This window comes from Callithrix jacchus, chromosome 10 (genome assembly GCF_049354715.1).
Source record: "Callithrix jacchus isolate 240 chromosome 10, calJac240_pri, whole genome shotgun sequence".
In the NCBI taxonomy this organism is placed as follows: Eukaryota; Metazoa; Chordata; class Mammalia; order Primates; family Cebidae; genus Callithrix; species Callithrix jacchus.
Genome location: NC_133511.1, coordinates 88,469,703 through 88,492,802, shown reverse-complemented (window position 1 = coordinate 88,492,802; position 23,100 = coordinate 88,469,703). Strand labels below are relative to the sequence as shown.

General features: G+C 34.9%; 1 protein-coding gene across 6 annotated transcripts in view; it reads right to left on the bottom strand.

Annotated features, from left to right (window-relative positions):
- The window catches only part of GAS2 (growth arrest specific 2), a 142,280-nt gene that overhangs the window by 39,942 nt on the left and 79,238 nt on the right, over positions 1-23,100 (bottom strand). For 5 of the 6 annotated variants that reach the window (XM_002755107.8, XM_054242184.2, XM_078339263.1 and 2 more), the window contains one exon: positions 16,561-16,668. In XM_002755107.8, coding sequence (XP_002755153.1) covers positions 16,561-16,668 — 108 coding nt within the window. Of the gene's footprint in view, positions 1-3,914; positions 3,969-16,560; positions 16,669-23,100 lie in introns of all 6 variants that reach the window. The other variant, XM_035266046.3, reaches the window with a different exon arrangement.

The window sequence follows — 23,100 nt, the reverse complement described above, 5'->3', positions numbered from 1 at the left end:
ACTGGAAACTTCAACCCCAATCTAACCCTAAGAAAAGTATTGCATGAACTATCAATGAAAGGAATATCTCTACATCACCTTTGATGTTAAGTTGACATCTCCTCAAACATGATCTCAGTTCTTAAAGTCAACATACCAAGTACTGCCTTTAGTACTCACCCACGCAATTCAGTTTGGGTCTCCTAATCGTCAAGTGCTTTGATACCAAAAAAAAAAAAATCTAGGAATTGTTACTTTTTAAAATGCCCTGTTTAAAATGACACACTAACTACATTTTAATGAAACATACATCTTGTTTTGAAAGCCCTTCACTTTAAGAATATCAGAATGTTCATTGCAGCACTGCTTACAATAGCAAAACTTGGAACCAACCCAACTGCCCATCGATGATAGACTGGACAGGGAAAATGTGGCACATATACACCATAGAATACTAGGCAGCCATAAAAAACGATGAGTTCATGTCCTTTGTAGGGACATGGATGAACCTAGAAACCATCATTCTCAGCAAACTGACACAAGAACAGAAAATCAAACACTGCATGTTCTCACTCATAGGCAGGTGTTGAACACTGAGAACACCTGGACACAGGGAGGAGAGCATCACATACTGGGATCTGTGGGGAGTTGGGAGGAATAACATGGGGAGAAATGTCAGATATAGGTGATGAGGAGGAAGGCAGCAAACCACATTGCCATGTGTGTACCCATGCAACAATCTTGCAATTTCTTCACATGTACCCCAAAACCTAAAACACAATTAATATATATATATATATATATATGTGGAGAAAACCAGAAAGAGATCATGGTTGAAGATAATTCATTTGCAGTAGCTCTAACACCTTGTAATTTGAGAGAGTCCTCAGTTATTTTAGAGATACACTTGTAACAGAGTAAGTAAAATTGGAGATCAATGTAAAATTGCACATTAAAACAGAGCTCTGATGTCTGTAATTGGGAATGTCTAGAAAGCACAGGCCAGGTAGGAAGCACTTTACGTACATCAATGCCTCCTTCACTAGCCTTTGGTTACGTGAAAATTGCTGGAATCTAAATGCTTACAATGATGTTTGCTACCATTTTTTATTGCATTTTAGGTTTTGGGGTACATGTGAAGAACATGCAAGATAGTTGCATAGGTACACACGTGGCAGTGTGATTTGCTGCCTTCCTCCCCTTCACCTATATCTGGCATTTCTCCCCATGCTATCTCTCCCCAACTCCCCACCCCCCGCTGTCCCTCCCCTATTCCCCCCAACAGACCCCAGTGTGTAGTGCTCCCCTCCCTGTGTCCATGCTACCTTTTTTTTTATAACCTGCTATGAAAGGGGGGTCAGGAAGGAGACCATTTCGAAATGATGATCAAATGAAATAATCTGAGAAATGCAAACAAAAACAAGTAGAAAGAGCAGTCTTGCTTCAGAGAGAAAACATTTCATAAGAAATAAGCCCCAAGGAGAGTGGCCAGTTCCAGCCCTGTACAGATCTGGCAAGACTTGAAGGTGTTCTAAAGAGGAGGGATTAAGATTGAGGTATAACATTGGACATAAAGAGCAAAGATGATTGGAGCTTAAGTCCCATCCATCAAAAAGTGCTTGAAATTAGGCAGGGAAAACCAGGCCTAGACATGAGTAATGAAACTCAGGAATGTAGATAGCTTGGCAAGCCTCCACACTAAACGTCAGAAGGGCCAGAGGATGGAGCTTACTCTGGGGAATACTGGGAGAATGAAATGCTACTGCAGGCAGAAGACTGTAGCCTCTAGGAGGAGAAGGAATTAGGAGGTTGGCACTGTGTAGCCCTCCGCTGGCCTCCAGGTGTTTCAGTCCTAGGTGCCAAGGTATAATAAAGCCTGAGCCTCTTAGCACTCTCCTAAAACTTTCTGAGTTCAAGAGTGGAAGGAGAGATGACTCTGGAAAGGGTTACACCCACTAAAGGCCCCTCTGATTATTCTAGGACTGAAAAAGAGTCCACCAATGTAGCTCAGCTCCACATTCTTTCTTTGGACATTGCAGCATGTGAGAAATGCAGAAAGTATGTTTTGCTCTTGATTTTACTGCACTTAAACTCTAAGTAGGATAATGCCCATCCTATCATTCTATACCTGCATTTGATAGAAAAACAAATCAAAATGGGGATGCGACTGCCAAAACTTAGCCAATTATCCTCCTTCCTACTCATCTTCTTTGGGAAAAGATGGAAGGCAGAGAAAAGGAAAGAAGAGAACTTTGCATGATTTTTAGCATCCCCAAATGGAGACCTGAACTGCCTTCCAAAAAGTATCATGCCAGCTCCATTGCAGATCTCCAGTATAAAATCAATGATGCCTATGGAAATCATACTAACCTCAGTGTTTTTTTTTTCTGGGAGATTTTTTCTAAAATAAAAATTATTCCTAGGGTTTTTAGAAAATACCACTCCTGTCTCTCTAGTTCAATTCACATACCCTTCTAAAAGATACTGATGAAAATTAAAAAACAAAACATACTTTTATAAGACACAAAGAGAGTTTTGGCAAGTTAAGTAGTGAAAATAACACAGATACTTATATTCTTTGAAGAAAGAAAACCTATAAGCCAATATCTTCCTCTTTAACCAAATGACACCTGAATAGGGAAAAGGAAAACTTAACACCAGCCAGCAAGAGGGATTCAATCAACTTTGGTGATGAATGAGGGTCAGGGCTGTCATGATCAGATTAGCTCCACAGACTTAGATTTAATGTCCATTTACTAGTAACTTGCTTTATGAGTCTCTACAATAAAAGTATAACTCGGTTATACTTGTATCTTACATAACACATTTGCAGGTCTGTTGAAGAAATGTTAGAAGTAAATTTTCAGAAACTCACATCTTTTCTCTGTCAATTATTAATGGAGATAAGTTAAATTATACTGAACTGTCAGAATAATTAGTAGTATATGACGAATATTTACATTATTAAGCATTTTCTTTACAAGGAAACAGAACCTACAGAGAAATTGCATCCTTAAGATTTCTAACAGTTCTTTTGAATAGTACCCCCTCATGTACTCGGTGAATGAATGACAGAATGACAGATGATAAACTATATTTAACTGTGCTCTTTTAGAAATCTAAACATTCCCAATGTAGTTTCAAGATATGTTCATCCAGTTTGAATTTATAATATGGGGGTTTTTCTTATAATTATTTTGTATTTATTATACAATATGAAGTTTATAATATGGGGTTTCTCTTATAATTATTTTGCATTTATGTGTAACAGACAAGACTTTATCAAGTAAGCTGTGTTTTCTAGACATAATTACTAATATTTAAAAACTAAAAATGAGCCAGTTTTCCCATGTGCAATGGCAACCTCAGTACTTCAAAATTAAGTCCCATTCTATTTCCATCCTCTCTAACTTTTATCATACTGAAGTGCTAAAACACGACTGATATCTGGAAGTTAGGTATGGTGGGTCAGGAGCAAAAGTTTGGTGGAAGTCCATGAGGTTCCTTTTGTGTTAAACTAAAATGGGAATAGAATTGAAACATTCTGATATTATGTGTTATTTTGTTTTTATTCTATAAGTTTTTTCTTTCAAATATTTGAAAGCAAAGACCAAGATGATATTGCATAAAGAAGCTAAGCCCAGGTTCACACAAACATTTTAAACTTTCCTGCAGCACAAAAATTACACTAAGAAAATGACAAATATTATATTACTAGGTTACTATCTTCTAGCCACCCACAATAAATCTCAGATTTCCATTTTAAAAAGTATCATGGGAAAAACAGAAGAAGAAACAGTGTTTTAGTACCTCATGAAAAAATAAAAAGTAAAATATTAACTTGTGAGTGCCCAACTTCCCTCATTTGATTGAAAGCCAAGGTGCCACAGTGAAAGCAAAGTGGAGGTTTGCCCATTAATTATCTAAGTAATTACCTTAAATGTCTGCTTTGCTTTGGCTGTGGAGATATAGTCACAACCATGAAGACCCTACTGAAACAAGAAGATATGAAGTTCATAAAATGCTCTCCATCTGCAATGAAGAAAGGTACATGAACGCCACCTAAAAATGCAAACTGTGATCTTTTGTGACAAGACTAAAGAAAAGCTTTTTGAACAACAATGAGAATAACTATTTCTATATTTTCCATATTTTATAGTGAAGTTTCATTGCATAGTAATCCTTACTAAATGATACATGAGGCATATATACTCTGAGAATCTCAGGCTACATTAGCTGTTGGCAGTTCGAAATACATATGTTAGAATTATCTCTCTTCTGGGGTTTTAGTCTCCTGTTCCAAAATAAAAAATACCTGTAAGAAAATATTTTTTGCTTAAGAAGACAGATATCAAGTCTGTGTCTCAATTCTATAGGAGAAACATTTCAGACTCTAGAGAATGTCTAATGAAGTCCTAGAGAAAATTGTTAAGTAAACGAAATATTTAATTTCAGTGTAAAACTTTCTACTTTGGGGAAATATGCTACCATATTGCTCTCAGTTTCCACTCACCTCTCTCATGTTGGCCCCTTGCTTACTGTCTAGGCCCCACCACTATATTATGAAAGTAATGGCCCTACCATTACTATTTATTTATTTAATCTAAATTTTACTTAAGTTCTGGGGTCCCTGTGCAGAAAGTGCAAGTTTGTTACACAGGTATACGTGTGCCATGGTATTTTGCTGTACCTATCAAGCTGTCTCCTAGGTTTTAAGCCCTGCATACATTGGCTATTTGTCCTGATGCTCTTCCTCACCTCACCTTCCTCCCTCCCACAGGCCCCAGTGTGTGATGTTCCCCTCCCTATGTCCATAAGTTCTCATTGTTCAACTTCTACTTATGAGTGAGAACATGTGGTGTTTGGTTTTCTGTTCCTGTGCTAGTTTGCTGAGGATGATGGCTTCCAGCTTCATCCCCAGCCCTGCAAAGGACATGAACTCATTCCTTTTTTTGCCGCATAATATTCCATGCCTACCATTAGTTTCAATGGCAAAAACTGCAATTACTTTTGCACCAAACTAAACTTTACCCTCAGAAAGTTATATTACACAGGACACACTCTTTTCTACTCTACCACTTTCTTATATTGTTATTAAAAATGTAATTTATGTAGCATCTTAAACTCACAATTAGAGATTCCAAACTCACAAAGAGACAGTTTATCTGAAAGGTAATTTGTTGACAGGCTTTCAATTGGAATCAAAAGATATGTTTTAGATTCTCTGACTAAGCATCAGGATGACCAAGTCAAGTCATCTTTGGGAAAACTGTTTCCCCTCCCATGAATAGATAGTAATATGACTAAAATTTTTAAAATTTATGAGTTAAGGCTACCTTCCCTTTTATCTTTAGAATATTTCATCTTCACTCTTCCTCTCTTGATGTATGTATATATGTTAACCATCAGATTTATGAACGCTGTACGTGAGGGAAGATTCTGTTCATATCACTGGTGCCAAGATGTCAATTAAAATTCAGGTTCATCTGAAATTCCTTCAGTGCTTATTGGTGGATTTCTTTTTATTGCAACATGTTGGAGAAATACATGAGGTAAATAAGATCTTCAAGGTTGGACATGTTATTCCTTACTGTGCTCCTTAGAATGCATGCCCTAGCTGCTTGTCATGTTGGCTGTAGGTTGTTAGGGAAATAGCAGGAGGTATGAAGGTGTTTTGTAAACATCACCATGGGAGAGGAGTTTTGTGACATATATCTAGCAGTTCAAAGTGCCTCCTTGTGCAACCCTAAAGCCCACCTTAGCCTAAGTCCTACCAGGTGGGCAGGCAATGTGATGTGAATAAAACTGTGTGCCATATGAGTTTCCTAACTTTTCTATTAACCCTGGACCTCATTAGGAACATAAAGAGTTCCTTAGTATCTTAGTATGATTACCAAAATAGAGTCCGGGACTGAGTAACATTAGCATGAGTAACACATTAGTAGATGACAACAAATTAATGTGTTACTTTGTCTGCATGTTACAGTTCTGTAATAAAATTCTCAGAGACCTTATACCTAATGCAAAAGTTAGAGACAAATTTGAAATCAGACCTGCTGTTTATCTGCCTTTAAATGAGATATTAGAAACACTATTGCATTGTCTCTGCATTCCCCCATATTCTATGATTTTAGGGAAAAAATGACAAATGAACTATGTTGAGTGTGAAAGTTAGAGACTGTGAACTAAGGTATCAGTTTCTGATAAAGGGAACTAATAAAACATTGGATAGGTTTAGCAACAACAACAGAAGATCAGAAAGCCCATTATGAGGCGATGTCTCAAATAATTTGTTCCCACAGAGTTTGTGGCCTTTAAAACTTGCCTATAACATAAACTAGATTATTAAATACTCTGAGCTAGAGAGAAGGCTATTTTCCATAATTGGCAAGAGTGTTTGAAGGGTGAGGTATGAGTGTTGTGCTGGGAGATTAGAAGTTAGCATGAAAATCTGGTGTGTAAAAGAAAGCTACAATTGGGAGATGAATAACACCTTGATGCAGTGATTTCTTATTACTGGTGTTTGTTTAAAGAAACAGACAAAATACTGTTAAATAACTTGCCACAGTTTTTGTTATTTTGTTGTTACTGTTGTTTTAGTAACATCTAGAATTTCATTACAAAGAAAATGGAATGATATATCCTTAGAACAATATGCGACCCAAATTTTCACACAATGTTCCTCCCAAAACCTACACGTAGAGTTCCTACACATTTCAGTGAACTAAAAGCTTATGTGAATCACTAAACCTCTTGCCATGGAAGGACTGGCCATTTAGATGACAAAGGTGCCTACTGGGTCCAGGACCAAGATCATGTGTTTTTCCTGAGGAGCTGAAATTCAAAATGTCAAGTATTAAAGGGAAATGCAAGGCAAGCTCTAAAATGACCAGTCATGTAGAAACCTAATTCACTAAGTTTATGAAAAAGATAGCACTAAATAAATGAGTCCGAACTTATCATAGTGAATCCTGTAACAGCAGCATTTCCACCATGCTTAACTATATTCAATACAAACTCAAAATGGCCACACTTGCAAAGCATATTTCTTAATGAATCTAGCTTCACTCTATTTATGCAACTTGAGCCCATGGGAGAACAATAGATAATTTATATGACAGTTATTTCACAGGATTTTTTCTTTGGCAGCTAGAAGACTTATCAGTTATTCAAGAACACAACACATTATGTATAATTATTTCATTTCTTTCCCCCTTGCAAAAACATTCACATATCAGTATAGAACATATAAACCAAGAAATATTCTTTTCAGGATGTCTGTGAAAAGATAAAAAAATCTTCTGAACATTGTGAGTAGACATTATTATATATTGTTTACTTGCTAATTTAAGGAAAACAATGCCAAAACAAAAAACACAGTGAACAGCTAAGTATTTTAATTTACATAAAGTTTTTTTAAAAAACTTCAAAAGGAAATTTAATTGTGTGAAGTTTAAAACATATAGAATTTAGATATAAAAGTTTCAGCTGGGTGTGGTGGCTCACATCTTTAATCCCAGCACTTTGGAAAGCCAAGGCAGGATTACCTGAGCTCAGGAGTTTGAGACCAACCTGACCAACATGGTGAAACCACGCCTCTACTAAAAATACAAGGATTAGTCAGGTGTGGTGGCACATGCCTGTAATCCCAGCTACTACAGAGGCTGAGGCAGGAGAATTGCTTCATCCCGGGAGACTGAGGTTGTGGTGAGCAGAGATCATGTCACTGCACTCCAGTCTGACAGAGGCTATCTCAGAAAAAAAAAAAAAAAAAGCTTTATATTTCAACCTGGACCAATTACTTTAGGAAAATTACTAAATTTCTATTAGCTGCAGTTTCCTCATCAATAAGTGTTATAAATTAACAATCACACTGATTTTTGTCATAGAGTACTAATGAAGCTAAAATGAGATAATGTATAAAGTGAAAGTGCTTTACAAACAATATAAAAGAAGGATATCTGTACTGCTATCAAGAAATAGGACAAAAACAGTTAGGAAAAAATATTATGTAAAACTTACTTGACACTTAATTTTAAGGAAGTTGCTTTCAAAGCACTTAGTTGCTATGCCAACGTTTTCAGTTTGCACTTGGTCATTTTAGTTTAGATACTTTAATAAAAGTAGAATATGATACAAAATGCAAATTCATCTCTCTGCCATACCATAGCATGCTCAGAAAATCCTTCCATACCTAATGAAATGAAAGGATTTAATCTTAACTGACCAAAGGCTGTAAATATGTTTATAATCATAGTAAATTATAAATGTTCCTTAGTTTCTTTATTCCTAAAATAAATTTTTGTTTCTGGAAGACTTTTCGAGTATGGTCAACAGATTGAAAAGAAAATCAATATGTATACTGAACAATGTGAAAATCATTCTTACTGAGTTTTCTAGTTTATGTTGTTGTTGTTATTCAGTCTGTTTTGTAAGATTCTGTTTCCTAGGTGCTTTCTTCTGACTCTTGAATAGGGACTGGCTGTTAAATTCCCTGTTTTGCCAAAGCACATAAGCAAAAAATAAGCAAACTAGGAGCTACACATTGAGTGTAGGTCAATTACTAAGGAGTGTTGAAAGTTGAGTAGTAATACCTACAAAATGACATGCCAAAAGTCTATATGGTCTGACATGGAATGAATAGCATATAAGTAAAACTGTGGGCTCTGAAATCAGATACATTAAATTCAAATAAAGGTTTTGACACTTGCTAGCTGACTCTGTAATCTTTGACAAACAATTAACTCTCTAACACTTAATTTCCTTATTGTTACTATGAGGATAATAATAGTGCCTATCTCAAAGAGTTGTGAGAGCCGAAAAAAAAAAAAACGAATCCCAGGAAAGCACTCAAACAGATACCAAGAAAGCATTTGGTGAGTGTTAAATAGTATACGATACAGTATAGGTATTTGTCCCCCACGCATATTTGATGTTGAAATGTAATCCCCAATGCTAAAGGTAGGGAATGGTGGGAGGTGTTTGGATGATGGGGACAGAGATACCTCATGAATGGCTGGGCCATCCCCTTGGTGATAAGTGAGCTCTCACTCTGAGTTCACAGAAGATTTGTCATCTAAAAGTGTGTGGCACCTCCCCTCCCACTCTCTCTTGTTCCTACTTTCACCATGTGAAGTGCCTGCGCCTTCTTTTCCTTTCACCATGAGTAGAAGCTCCCTGAGGCCTCCTCAGAAGCAGATGCTGCTTTCTGTACAGCCTGCAGAACCATGAGCCAATTAAAGCTAATTTCTTTATAATTACTCATTCTCAAGTACTGATTTATAGTAATGTAAGAATGGCCTAATGCAATGTATAAACATGATAAAAGTGTATTTTTCCACAAAATTTTTGACTTGATATTTCAATTTCAGCTTTAGGAAATTAGCCTGAGATATCTGTTAAAATCAGTTAAAATGCCAGATCACTGGACCAATTCAACTCTCTACTATATTGTTGCTTTTCACTATACATGTGTCTACTTTGTGTGTGTGTGTGTCTATCCATGTAATATACACATACACTATAGATATACACATATATATACACACACACACATAAAATCACTAGGTATGAAATACACATATACAGAAGAAATTTATTTTAATGGTAGGAAGGCCATAGCAATGCAGAAATTGGAACTGCAGATTATAGAAGCTGTGCGGTTTTTCAGTAATGTCATTTGACTTTTCAATGCTTCCTTAAGTTTATTTAATTTTGATTTGTGGCCAATCAAAAAACAATTGTATATTGATTCTAGATACAGCCTAATGGCAAAAGAAAATTATTCAAGCTGAAGGTGGTGTGTGTATTGCACAACTTAAAGGCACAGTAAACCTTGCTAATTGAGTTGGAGATGAGTAAAAATGCTTATCAGGTCAAGTGAAGGTAGACACCATTGAAAAATCTACTCATTGCTAAATGTCCAATAGTGGTAAGTATTCAGTGAAGAATAATTTTTGGATTTGAGCTTCTATTTATTTATTGTTTTTTGCATTTAATATGTCAGTGGAAGGAGAAATTAGTTATCTAACTTAAATCAGAATACAGGAAACTGCCCAGATATATTATTAGGTAGAAGCAAAAGTACTGCAGTTTTTGCCATTACTTTTAATTCTTGTAATAAATATTAAATTTCATTGTCTTTCTTTTTTTAAAAAAAAAAAAGTGGTATCAAATGGATATAGTGTCAGGGTGCAATCCTTGACAAACTTTGTTTTGAATTTTTAAGATATATTTATAGGTTTTCAACCTCAAAAGATAACTCTCAGAAAAACAACAACAAAAACAAAAATCAGCTGAATTATTTATGGCAATCATTAGTTATTATTTATATTGGATTTATCTAAAATATATGCCTTTCTCAGAGATTAGGTGTTAAGAGCATGTGTTAATATTTGCAAAGTCCTTTGAGATATGTTTTACCAAAGTGTAAATTACTTCAGTGAATGACAAAACAAATGAGAACATCTTTAATTAAGCAAAAACGTAAAAGAATTAAAAGCTAAAAGCATTTGAACACATTTTAAATGCAATTGCTTGCATTTCCTGAATTAGTGTTTAGTTTTGAAGCAGTTGGTCAAACTGAGTTTGAAAATATTCATGTGTTAATAGCACTCATATTTCTCTTACTATGATTTAGAGCAGTATAAATGTTCTCTGAGATTTTATATACATCAGAAGCAAGCACGGCCATATTTTCCCCCTAGATACAAATAGAGGCATTAATATTATTTTAAAATTATATTCACTGTTCTCATACATTGCCAAATTAGAAGACAGGTGTGTGTGTGTGTGTGTGTGTGCATATATATATATATATATATATATATATATATATATGTATGTATATATAATTTTTAATGAACTGTTGAATTTCAGCTGCTGAGTAATGGCTGCTTCTGCAGCATTTCCACTAAGGATAAATGGAGGCTTTAATCTCCTTGCTAGTTGTTTAAAACTCCTTTGCATTCTTAACAGCCCATTTTTCATCACCAGGAAAAATATGCAATTTGAACTATGCTACTTTTTACCGACAGTAAATCAGGATGTGTCATAAGAGCAAAAAGGAATGTAATATCACTCACTATCATGGACCTTTCCTTAGAGCAAGTCCCAGAAGACATTGCCAAGTATAGTTGCTATAGCAACAGAGCTCTGGTGTCTCTCTTGCTTGAATGTTTCAGTGAGTTGATTTTTACCACACAGGCATAATCCTGAAGACTTTTTATGCTAAGGAAGAAATTACACAGTCAATAACAATGTGTGTGACCTTTCTATTGATCTGTTATGATTTAATTTAAAAGTAGTACAAAGCAGGTAACTCCATAACATTTCAAATCATTTTGCTGACTTCCAATTAAATTATTCACTGTTTTTTCTTTAGGCACCTCAAGTACTCGTATTTCTTAAATTAGAAAAATACCAGTGGTTTAACACTGGAGTGTTAATATGGATTTCATATTATTTTACCCAACTGTGAAGTGCTACTATAAAAATGTCTTGAAATAATATCAATCTACTTAAAAAATACTACATAGCAAGAGAAGACTCAACATGACTATACTGGCAATATGGAAGTATTATCTTCTGATATCTATTGAAAAATGGCAGGACAGATAGCAATATGTCTTATTATAGAATTCTAGTTAGTTTTGCCTATTAAGGAGATAGACCACATAAAAGCATTTTATACAGTGCCCATCATACAGTAATGAAAATACTGTCATACTTTTTATCCTGTCATAATATAGTCAGGCAAATATATTATATGTCTTTATATTGAGCACTATTGATTATGCAATTGAATGCCCTTTGTATTCTGAATACCTTTAAAGTAAAAATGGTGTAAAAATACTTTATTATGGTTGATCATTAAATATATCATAAAAGGTATGGATTATTTTTAGAGGACTAGCCTTGTGAATAAGATACTTGCATTTAATGGATATGCCCCAGGAGGCAGCTTGGAGGGGAATGTGTTGTAGGTTTGGGAAGTCAGGGCTTTGACTTTTATTTATTATATTACTTACTTAAGAACTTCTCTAAGACTTTATTTTTTCACCTGTAACAAAAAGATAAAAACAATTTCCAAGCTCTATGGTTTAGAAAGAATCCTGTGATATAAATATGAAGCAGCTGGTCAAATGCCTGAAACAAATAATCCTTATTAAATTTTTGCTGTCTTTTCCTTAAAGGTTTTCCAGTCATGTCCTTGAAAATCATTTCCAAAGGAAATCTAAAGGTAAAAATGTGTACAAATTAAATATTTCTTAATACCTTAAAATACATGAGTTTTAACTGTGGCAAGATGTGGAAAACTTTCAATATAAATTGTCTTACAAATTATTACATTTGCTTCAAATGACAATGTCTTTCTCAAACTATGTTTTTATGACCTCCTAGCACAGGAAGATGCTCTGGGGAGTAAAAGGTGGGAAAGAGACTATTCTATGGTTAAATACATTTAGAAAACGCTGAACAATATGCTTGTCTCCAGGAGCTTACAGATCACATTAGTTTATTGAACCGTCCAAGAAATTCCAGGTGAAGAGGTCAATATTGTTTAGTGGTAAAGAGTATAAATTTAGGAGTTAGGCTGCCAGGGTTTAGTGTCCACTTCCAATGCTTATTACCTTTTAACTTTGAGAAGTTACTCAACCTCGGTGTCTCAGTTTCCCCATCTATAAAATGGAAATGTCAACAACATTTTCTACACTAGTATGAGAGGTTATAATGAGATATATCAAGTGTTCTGATACTGGCTAATAAAGGCAATTATCAGTAAATAAGAGCAATTAAAGAAACCTGTTTCAACTCATAACCATGTTAACTTTTCTTTATAAATAATATTTTTGAACATCTTCTGGAACTATTATTCTTGGGACCACACTTTGAACAACTCTAAAGTACAGTATTAGGGTAGTGATAAATTACAATCAAGTAAAAAAAAAAATTTATCACATTAGTGAGCAAACTGAGTAGCACAAAATGTCATCTACCTCACAACATGTGACCTGACTGGTTGCTATTTTGCCAGAAATTTTTATTATCAGAACATTAGAGCAGTTTAGTTGAGTGTAAAGACCTTATCCCATTGATGTTCTATTCATTGGGGCTGTCTGCATCCGTTTCATGAATTAGCACAAATAAGTTTATCACATTAGGTTATTTTCCTATTACTAAAACTGAGCCCTAAAGGAATGGACACCAAATGGATAAAACTGCAATGATTAGTAGAGAAATGTAGATCACTGATAGGGTCTGGAAAGACAAGGCACATTATCCAGACAGTAGATAAACATTTGCATATTTCCTAACACTAGTCCTAAACACATCAGTTTCCAAAATGGAGGAATAAAATAGCAAAGGAAGATAGCTTCATCTAAGGAAAAATATGCTACAATTTCACAACAATATGCAAAATTTATCTGTAGTCTAAATGACATCATGACTCCAAAAAACCACCCTACCCTTTTCTGGAAGATAAGAAGCTCAGCAAAAGGACCATTCAAATGAGCATTCTGCTAATTAACCTCACAACTTTCAGAGACCTTTGAATTTATTCTCAAATTTTTAATTGTATCTGGTTGCTGGTTTCTCTTAAAGAGTTCATATTTTTAAAATCTTCATTAGAAACTTGCCGAACAAAAAAAGTCACTCTCATTCTGTGTCCTTGACAATTAAAAACCATTTTCTATTATTCCTGTTTTCTTTGTCTTCATCCTATTTCCACACAGAGCTATTTTATAGGTAAATATAATTTAAAAGCCCATTTGTTTCACTTAAAATTACATCTTAAGCACTGCCTCCCAAGAATACACAGAAGCCTTCAAAATGATCATTTTTAGCACCTGAATGCCAATATTCTTTCATGACCAGACATGCAAATGATTTCCAATTGTGTTTTTGGTACACTGAATTGCTTCCTATACATTGTTTTAAAGTGGTTTTCAAACTTCAGGACACATACGTAACACTGGGAAGGCTTATTAAAACACAGGTGACTGGGCCCTACCATCAGAGTTTCTGATTCAGTGAGTCTTGGAGGAGGCCCAAGAATTTGCATTCTAACAAGTTTCCAGATGATGCTGATCCTGCTCATCTGTGGCCACTTTAAAAATTACTATTGGAAGAGGCTAGGTGTGATGGCTCATGCCTGTAATCCCAGCACTTTGGGAGGCTGAGGCCAGCAGATCACATGAGGCTAGGAGTTTGAAACCAGCCTGGCCAACATGACAAAATTCTGTCTCTACGAAAAATGCAAAAAAATTAGCTGGATGTGGTGGCACACACCTATAATCCCAGTTACTTTGGAAGCTGAGGCATGAAAATAGCTTGAACCTGGGGGTCAGAGGTTACAGTGATCCAAGATCACACCACTGCACTCCAGCATGGAGTACTTAGGCAGAACATAGCCATCACATTGGAAATGATAAGTCAAATAACAAAGATATGATTATTGCATACAGTCTAACAAAGGCAATATCAGTAAATAAGAGCAATTAAGGAAACATAATTTTCAGTATATATTAGCAATTAAGGAAACAAAAGCCATATTTCTGAAGTCCCTTTTTATAGGCTTATTTGAGTTTGTATTGCCAAATGACTTCTTGATACTTGAAGCCTATGTATATACCAACTGATTGAATGAACAAACATGAGCCCTGAGATCCACCTATTTACAGTTCAAAGATATGTATGTATTATGGTTGAATGGGAATAATCCAAATTTCTATTACCACAGAAATCAGCAAGGTTTTATCATCGCTCTCCAAATTCAAAGTCACTGAAAAATAACGGAAATATTTATATTTTGGAGGAGAGTACATTTGCATCTGCACAATATAAATAAAAATTGGCTGCATTTGATAGTTAAAAAAAAAAAACAATGGTGCCCTTTGGAGAGTACAGGGCAAAAATCTGGCTTTGAGAAATTATTTTTTCATAAACTAGAAACAAAAAAATTCCCATTTGGCAAGAGATTCTTAGGATGTTTGCCTAAAACCTCAGAGGTTTTTCTTTGTACTAAAGGATTCTTTATATTTAGGTATGGATTATCGCCCACCTGTAAATGGAGGAGTATGAACATAAACAAGCCTGTCTACAAAAGCACATAGACGCCTCAATTAATACATTAGTACAGCAAATCTCATTTTCTCTAGAAATACTACATGAATAGATTTAAGCAAAAGATAAACGTTTCTTGAAAAGAAAAATGGAACATCAAAAAACCTGCCTTATATAGTAAGGACATTAAAAACATGTTCTTCATAAACACGGATATTAACATCTTTGACAAATGACTAAATATGAAAGGTCAGATGCAAATAAACATATGTAGTATGTATTTTGACTGAAGATATTAGGTTACATTGGAGGGAGAAGTATATAATTTATTAATCATGTGTTTTATTAACACTTTTATTACAAAAAGGAATAACTGTAAAAAATGATGCTCTATGTTTTGATTCTAAACTCTGGAGCCTAATATTCTAAAGAAGACTGATTATCAATTGAGGAAGGTCAACCTGGTAAAATTTAAATATATCTCTGGAGATTCTAGATCACTGTTATTTAATGTACTGAAGGGAAAGCAGGCAGCTTGACTAAAAAATATGTATCCTATCCTTGAAATTAGAACAAAAGGACAATAAGCAACTCAGGCAACCAGCTGCCTTTCCTAGTGAGGCCATCTACCCAGATCTGTCTCATATCCCTAATAATAACATATTGTTATATCCTTTTGGTTGCTATTCCAAAGCAGAATCACAATTGTTTCCTGGAAACTTAAGAAATATATTAGTAAATACTAATCTAAAATTAGATTATAATTCAAAATAATTAACATTATAATTTAAGGCTAAAATTATGATTAAACTTTCATTTTCCAACCACATGTTGCAGAGCCTTTAACAAGCAAGACCTGTTATACAAATATGTTTTGGTCAAAAGTAGAAATTAAGAAAACTTTACATGGGCAAAATTTCAACAGGGTCATTACAGATTTGAGCATTGTGAGAATACACATTGCTGGTACTAGATGTATATCTTTGAATCATTCTATTCTACAACAGCAAGATACTTTTTAACTTATTCAACTGAGGAAAGAATATAGTTTTTTTCATCACAACCTTCATTCCTTCAGAAATGACTAAACCATAAAGCAGAAAATCACTTCTGTGTACAATTGCAGATTTCTAGAAATGTATTTATATTCTTCATTTTCTTATTTTTTAACAAAAATATTGGTCTTAGCAAAAGTCACAAACTTACTTTGAGAGATTAAATTCTCTTGATTCTTAGCAAAACAGAACACAAGTGGAAAGGCTTCTGCATTCTATTTGATCTCCATTGTGTTTTTGGTGTGTACGTGTTTTGGTATACGTACAAAGAGAAAAACAGTTCTATTTGTTTAACCTCCAGTAGTACATTATAACGTATGCTACTTAAAAAAAATTCATACCATGTATCTTTAATTGTAAGCACCATATGGCAGTTCCTGCTGTTGTCTGTCACATTTCCCCCAACTCAAATTCTGAGTGTTCCCATAAAGAACGAGATAAGTGAAAAGTAAAACTTTACCCTGATGAAGAGGATCTTTTCTCCCACCCGGTATCTTCCTTGGGAGAGTCGCTCCACACAGAACTTGTTTGGGCATTTGCAAGGAGGATCTTCAGAAATTTGTTTCACCTGAAATAGAAGACCAGGCAAATTCATTCTTCTTAATTAGGTTGAATTTATGTTAATTTGCTCCAAGGACTCCAAGGCCCATGAACCCTTAATGACTTTAAACTTGTTCTTTATGGACATAATGTGAGCATAGGAATATCGCATTAAATCATAACTATGTAAAAGTCAGGTCCCAAAGACATCTGAAGGCAAATGACTGCAATAAGGCAAAGGTTGCTAATGACCGTGATGATTTTGGAGGATAAGGAGCAGGAAGTCAACAGGAATCATAGACTATAAACAATCAGCTGTGTTTCTACTTTTGTAGGACTAAAAAGACCATGTAGATTTGGGTTGTCAAGATGAATCTATCGAAAACCAGAATAGAATGTACATTAATACAGAGTTTACATTACCTCAGTATAATTTTAATTATATGTTACCCAGTTTCAAAATAATGAGAATTAATCTAACAAGTCTTTTTAGATGAAACAGGACTATTGTTTCATCTTATTTTAAACTCTAAGATTTTCTCTAAGAAGTAATCTCTCATTTACTCAGATTTACCCTGCAATTCACTCCATCTCACTCATTCCCACCTATCAAACCTTACTTCTGTGACTATGTTTTACAGCTTATGTGTGTTCTATGTAATTGATGCCTGCATATCAGATTTTTAGCTCCATTATATCTATTCTCTCACTCTTTAAAACCTACATAATCTAAATGATATGTGCATAAAGCTTATGAATAGTTGTGATTACTAGAAGATAACAGTCCAAGATTTTAGGAACAATTTTATGTTTATGTTTTCCTTGACTGGAAACAAGCCAGTCTGTCTGCTCTTCAACCAACCAACCAACCAAACAACCCAAACGATAATGTCCTGTGTTATGAGGACATGCTTGCATGGAAGAAACAGAAAGCTGTAAATGATGTGCAGCCTGCCTTTAGAAGGTATATAGAACAAATTTAGAAATTGGCCTGGATTTCCTCACCCAAATTCTTCCACGAAGATGTCATGGTGTCTAGAGTTATGTCATGAAAAAAATGCAATCATTCCTTCAAATAAGTCAGTGTGTGACTTTAATCAGCCTTCTAAGCAAAAACTGTGCAGAGAGTAACACATGAACTCAAATGCATGTTGATGTAAAGGAATTAAACAACTTAGTTTCCCCAGAATAAGAAAGGTTCCAGAAGGTATGAAAGCTAAAACAGTGGAGGAATAACCACAAAAAGGAAAAAATTCCTGAATTAAATTTATCTCAAAAACTATACAATTACAACTCAATAAGGATGTACAAAAAGAGAACCAACACTATTTTTGGAAGAAAAGAACAAAAGAACCAACTTTAATATATACACTGCCATAAGTCCTTTCTGTCATCCCTAATTTTGCTGACAAACCTACAACTTTTGGTACTTATTTTTATCATAGCATATTGTATCTCATTTATTGGTTAACCTTAATATCTTCTTGCTAGTCTGAATTCCTTAAGAGTTAAGATAGTATTTTATTATATTTTAAAATCAGTAATACAAAGCACGTCCTAATAGCAAATAAATATTCATTAAATGCATATTGACTAAATAAATAAATAAGAACATGAATCTATACAGGACATGAAAAAATTAGGAGAACTAAATAAGCATGGATTCAAAGAACCTTAGAAATGGCCTTAACTGAAAAATGAGAAAACTATTTAACGTTAAATTACTGATTAGGGCAATGACTTTGTGTTATGAGTTTTTTATATATTATACTTGATCCATAGATACATTCACCCCAGTATTAATATACTTCTGTTCTTAGAGATTTTTTGAAAGGTTATTTCTGAATGGGATGATGATAATAAAACAAGAGGTACAAAAGTTGAATAATGATCACATCATTTCCTTCCAACAATTCAGAACCACATTCTGGGGTGAGGGTAGGTTCACAGGACCAATGAATGTTGTCTATAGTTCCTGTTTTCAATATTTTTCTATGTCTATCTCCTTCTATGTGTTTATAAAATATGTTTAAATATAAATACGTATATATATGTAAATTATGTTATGCCATTGCTAGAAGTGGTATAGTTTTCCTTATCACCACAAATAAGGGCTTCCATGAGGAAAGCAAGGATGCAAAACAGGAGGGGTTGATCATCCAGAAGAAAATCAGAATGACAGCATCCAAAAGGTACATGGCCTGAGGCCTGAACTTTAGGAGGATCATGCTTGGCACAATTTTACTTGCCATGTGGCAATTAACCAAACAGCAAATTGATGTTTAACTGGTTTCTTGACTAAAAAATGACAATCACAAATCTGTATGGAAAGTATTTCCATTTTCCAGTGTTCTTAGAGAAAAGACAGAAACTCTTGGTATTAAATGAAGTAAAATACAGGAAACATTTTCTCAAGTGGCCTGCTCTTCTCTAATGCCTTTATGGCTTTGAAAATGGAGTTGATTTTAAAAATCAAGGGCTGTTTTTGTAGTTGTATGAGAGGTGGAAGCAGAAGTGGAAGAAAAAAGGCCAGACTGTGGCCAGTGGAAATATATTGTTAAGTAAACAGTGACCGATGACATCTGTGCTTCTTACATTACCTAGGGAAAAGTCAGTCTGGAAGGTGTTCTGTCTTGGCTAGGAACCCAGCCAGTTTTCAGCTGAAATGGGATTTCAAGAGAAGCCTGATTACTCAGAATTATACTATCTCTCATCCCCATACGGAGGAAGTTGATGGAGAAGAGGAAGAAAGTAAGAATGGTTTCTGAGAACTGTATTCAACTCATTGTGTGAGAACTAGCTCAGCGAAGAGAACTGAACCCGACTCCACCGTTTTATCACAGCTTAATCACTCTATCAGGACATCTGGAGAATAAATTAATCTGAACAGATATCACTGCGTTTCTTTCCTGATATCTTGATTAAAGAACGTGAGATGTATTTTCCACATAAAGGGTCACCTATTTTTTTCCCAGAATTCCCGTAAATAACAAACAAAGAAATGTGAAGAAACATTGAAAGTTTCAAAACTGGCAGTTACTGCTGAAACTGTTCACTGGAATATAATATCTTAACACAGATCTGCTTCTCTTGCTTTCTCTCTTTTTTATTTCTTCTTTTTTTTTTCCACTCCTCCTCTTTCTCTTTTTCCTCTTTTTCTTTTTTGGAGTGGCAGATAATAGCTTTCCCAGAGTAAACATAACCAGTATTATTAACTAAACGCAGGAACTCTGCAAGCAATCTCTATTTTATATCTCTATTCTAAAACCCATGTCGGGCTACATCAATTTCAACTCTGAACTGCAATATATGCCTCACATGCAGTGAAGCAGTTGCTCTAGGAACAATTTCCTTTTATATTAGATATATGAAGTTCTGATTTAAACCATTAGTGAAGCTCAAATTACTTTTTTCTCTGCTCCACTGTTCCTGAAGTAAAACACTTCATTAAAAAAGCAAAAAAACAAACAAAAAAACCCTATCACTTAAACAGAATGCAAAATAGTTCAATGTAGTTTTCCCAAGTGAAAATGAAGAGGACTAGAAGAGACTTCTGTGGTCAAATAAGTTTGGAAGATTCCAGGTTAAACAAGATGTTATTATGGAACTCACTATGCCAAAATGTATTACCAGACTCTAGATGAGAACTACAGTAATTTGTATTTATCAAACTAATCTAACCATGGTGTGTTCGATCAAACATTTTTTGAAAAATGCCATTTTTTTTTTTTGAGACGGAGTTTCACTCTTGTTACCCAGGCTGGAGTGCAATGGCATGATCTCAGCTCACTGCAACCTCTGCTTCTGAGTTCAAACAATTCTCCTGCCTCAGGATCCTGAGTAGCTGGGACTACAGGCACGCGCCACCGTGCCCAGCTATTTTTTTTTTTTTTTTTTTTTTTTTTTTTTGGTATTTTTAGTAGAGACGGGGTTTCACCATGTTGACCAGGATGGTCTCGATCTCTTGACTTCACGATCCACCCGCCTCGGCCTCCCAAAGTGCTGGGATTACAGGCTTGAGCCACCGTGCCTGGCCCGAAAAATGCCATTTTAAAGACTTTAGAAACATAGTATTCTAGCTGACAAAGGTACAGAAGTATCCACTTTGTATATTTCCCACATTTGATTAAAACTTCTTAACTAAGCAGATGGTTATGTTCTAAACTCCAGTAAACTTTAAAGAAGGTTTAAAGCTTCTGTGAAATCCCTTCTGGTTTTCTCAGCTGAGAGTATACAATTTGAGAGTAGGGGAGAACCACCATGGAATGACTGACTGGCTTACTACTGTGTGGAAAGTCTTCATTTCACTCTCTTTTTCTGAACTAGAGTATTGGTAAAACTCTGAAATCCTTTTCATCATTTTTCCACCACCTTCTTGCCCTCTCTTCTTTTCCTCCTCATCTCAAGGATTGCCAGATATAAGACAAGTTAGTGAAGAAAGAAAACCATTCTAGCTACTTCTAGGTTCATAGAAGTAGCTTCAAGTGGCAACATCTCCTCCCTCTACAAAGCTACACTAGAATTGAAAAGTTCAATTTCAATTGAACTTTTGCAGAGTATGTGGCCAATTTGGATAACCAGAATAAGGGAGAAGGTTAAACTTTAATTAGCTACATTGATAATTGATCCAACGAACATGGTACTAGATGTAGATGGATAAAATATGGTCCTTGTCTTTGAATACAAGGTCTATACCTTGAGAGGAAAGGATATTTGTGCCCAATAAGATAAATGCTTCATTAAACTTATACAAGGACTTAGAACACCAAGGAGTAATTTACCAGTTATACCTGGGATGAAAGATACCAGTAAAAAACTTTATGTAGTATAGCACAGCCTGAATTTTAAAAGATCGAAAGGTGTTTAAAAGTAGTGTAAAAGGTGAGTAGACAGAAATACTATGAAAAGCAACAGTGGCTACATCAAAATGCAGGGACTAATCCAGTGGACAAAACAGCTAGAAAACACACAGTAGGCCAGAACATAGAGGGCTACGAACTATATGACATATCAATGAACTTGGGTTTCACCCTAGATGTTATAGAGAACCCTATATCATTTTAATCAAATCTAAAATGCATTTAGTTTGATCCTTCTGGTAGCAGAAATGTTGTAGAGATACATTTCAAGAATGGAGTGATCAACAGTGTCAAATACCAGGAAGCGATCTCATAATTTTAGGACTAAAAATTTCATTTGATCCAGTAATTCATTCAATAGGAGGTTAAGGGGAACATTGGCCAGATACTCTTCAGAGATCTGGAACCCTGACTATAAGGCAATTTTGTAAAATGAATGAAGGTTATGGCTGAGAGGAAATGGACTATAAGCAAGTATATTTGCCCCAGGGGAAATACATTTATTAGAAAAAGACTAGAGGAACATCTTACCCTAAAGTAAGTCTAATCAAAAAGTACAATTGATAGAGAAGAAAAAAATGTTCTCATCAATATATAAACTATAGACCATTATCTACTACTAATATAATATTACTCAATTACAAAATAAAAAGTGAAATGAAAAAGCAAGACATATGACCAATTCATCAAAAAGGTGATGTGATTTTAAAATCGTTTTCAGCAGCATTAAATAAAAATGTCTTGCCCGTTCTTCTTTAGTTCCCAAGTGATTAAACAGTTACCCAGAAGACAGCAAATTAAACAGGCTAAGCTACCTTTAAGAATAAGGTTGCTGCCCTTAACAGAAATGAGGGTTCTTATTATGTCAGACAGTTATATTTCTGCTCATCTAAATCTGCAATATAGTTTGTAGTGTCACATGAAGAAAAGCAAAACACAGAGAAATCTCTTTTTCTCCATCCTGTAGAGTCAAACCATTTTCCCAGCTCTTTTCTTCCACTCATACCCTAGAGGAAGAAAATCACAGCTGTGGACCACCAGTCCTTTTCAGTTCTGCCTATTTTTATAGCTGGCATTGTGGTTGGTGCTAGTTTCTTAGGACTCTCCCCAGGTATGTGAGACATATGCCCATGTAATGCCTCTGGCATTACCGTTTTCTACAAAATTCAAAAGCAACTACAGCTCCAAAATACAAACTTTGCATAAACAACATCCCAGTCACTCATCATTTATCTCCTTTATTAACATTTTTACAGTAGCACTTAAAATACATGTGTGGAGGGCATATGCACACACATATTACTTTTCATAACCAAGAACTACTTAGCTGACAACCAAGGTCACCTGAGAGTTTTAATTCACTGTGTTTGCTGTTATACCTAAAAATGGTTTACTGTGATTCTGAGGACATTGTTAAAACATTTCCTAACTACAAAAATTGTGACTCAATGACTCTGCTAAGTAGAGGGACCTTGGAGAGTTAGACAAAACTGTGTTGGAATCTAAGGTCCTCTCCCCCCCTCAGCAGGTTACTCAACTTCTCCATTTCCATTCCTGGAGAAGGAACCTGCCTTTCATATATGAGAGCACTTGAAAAACAA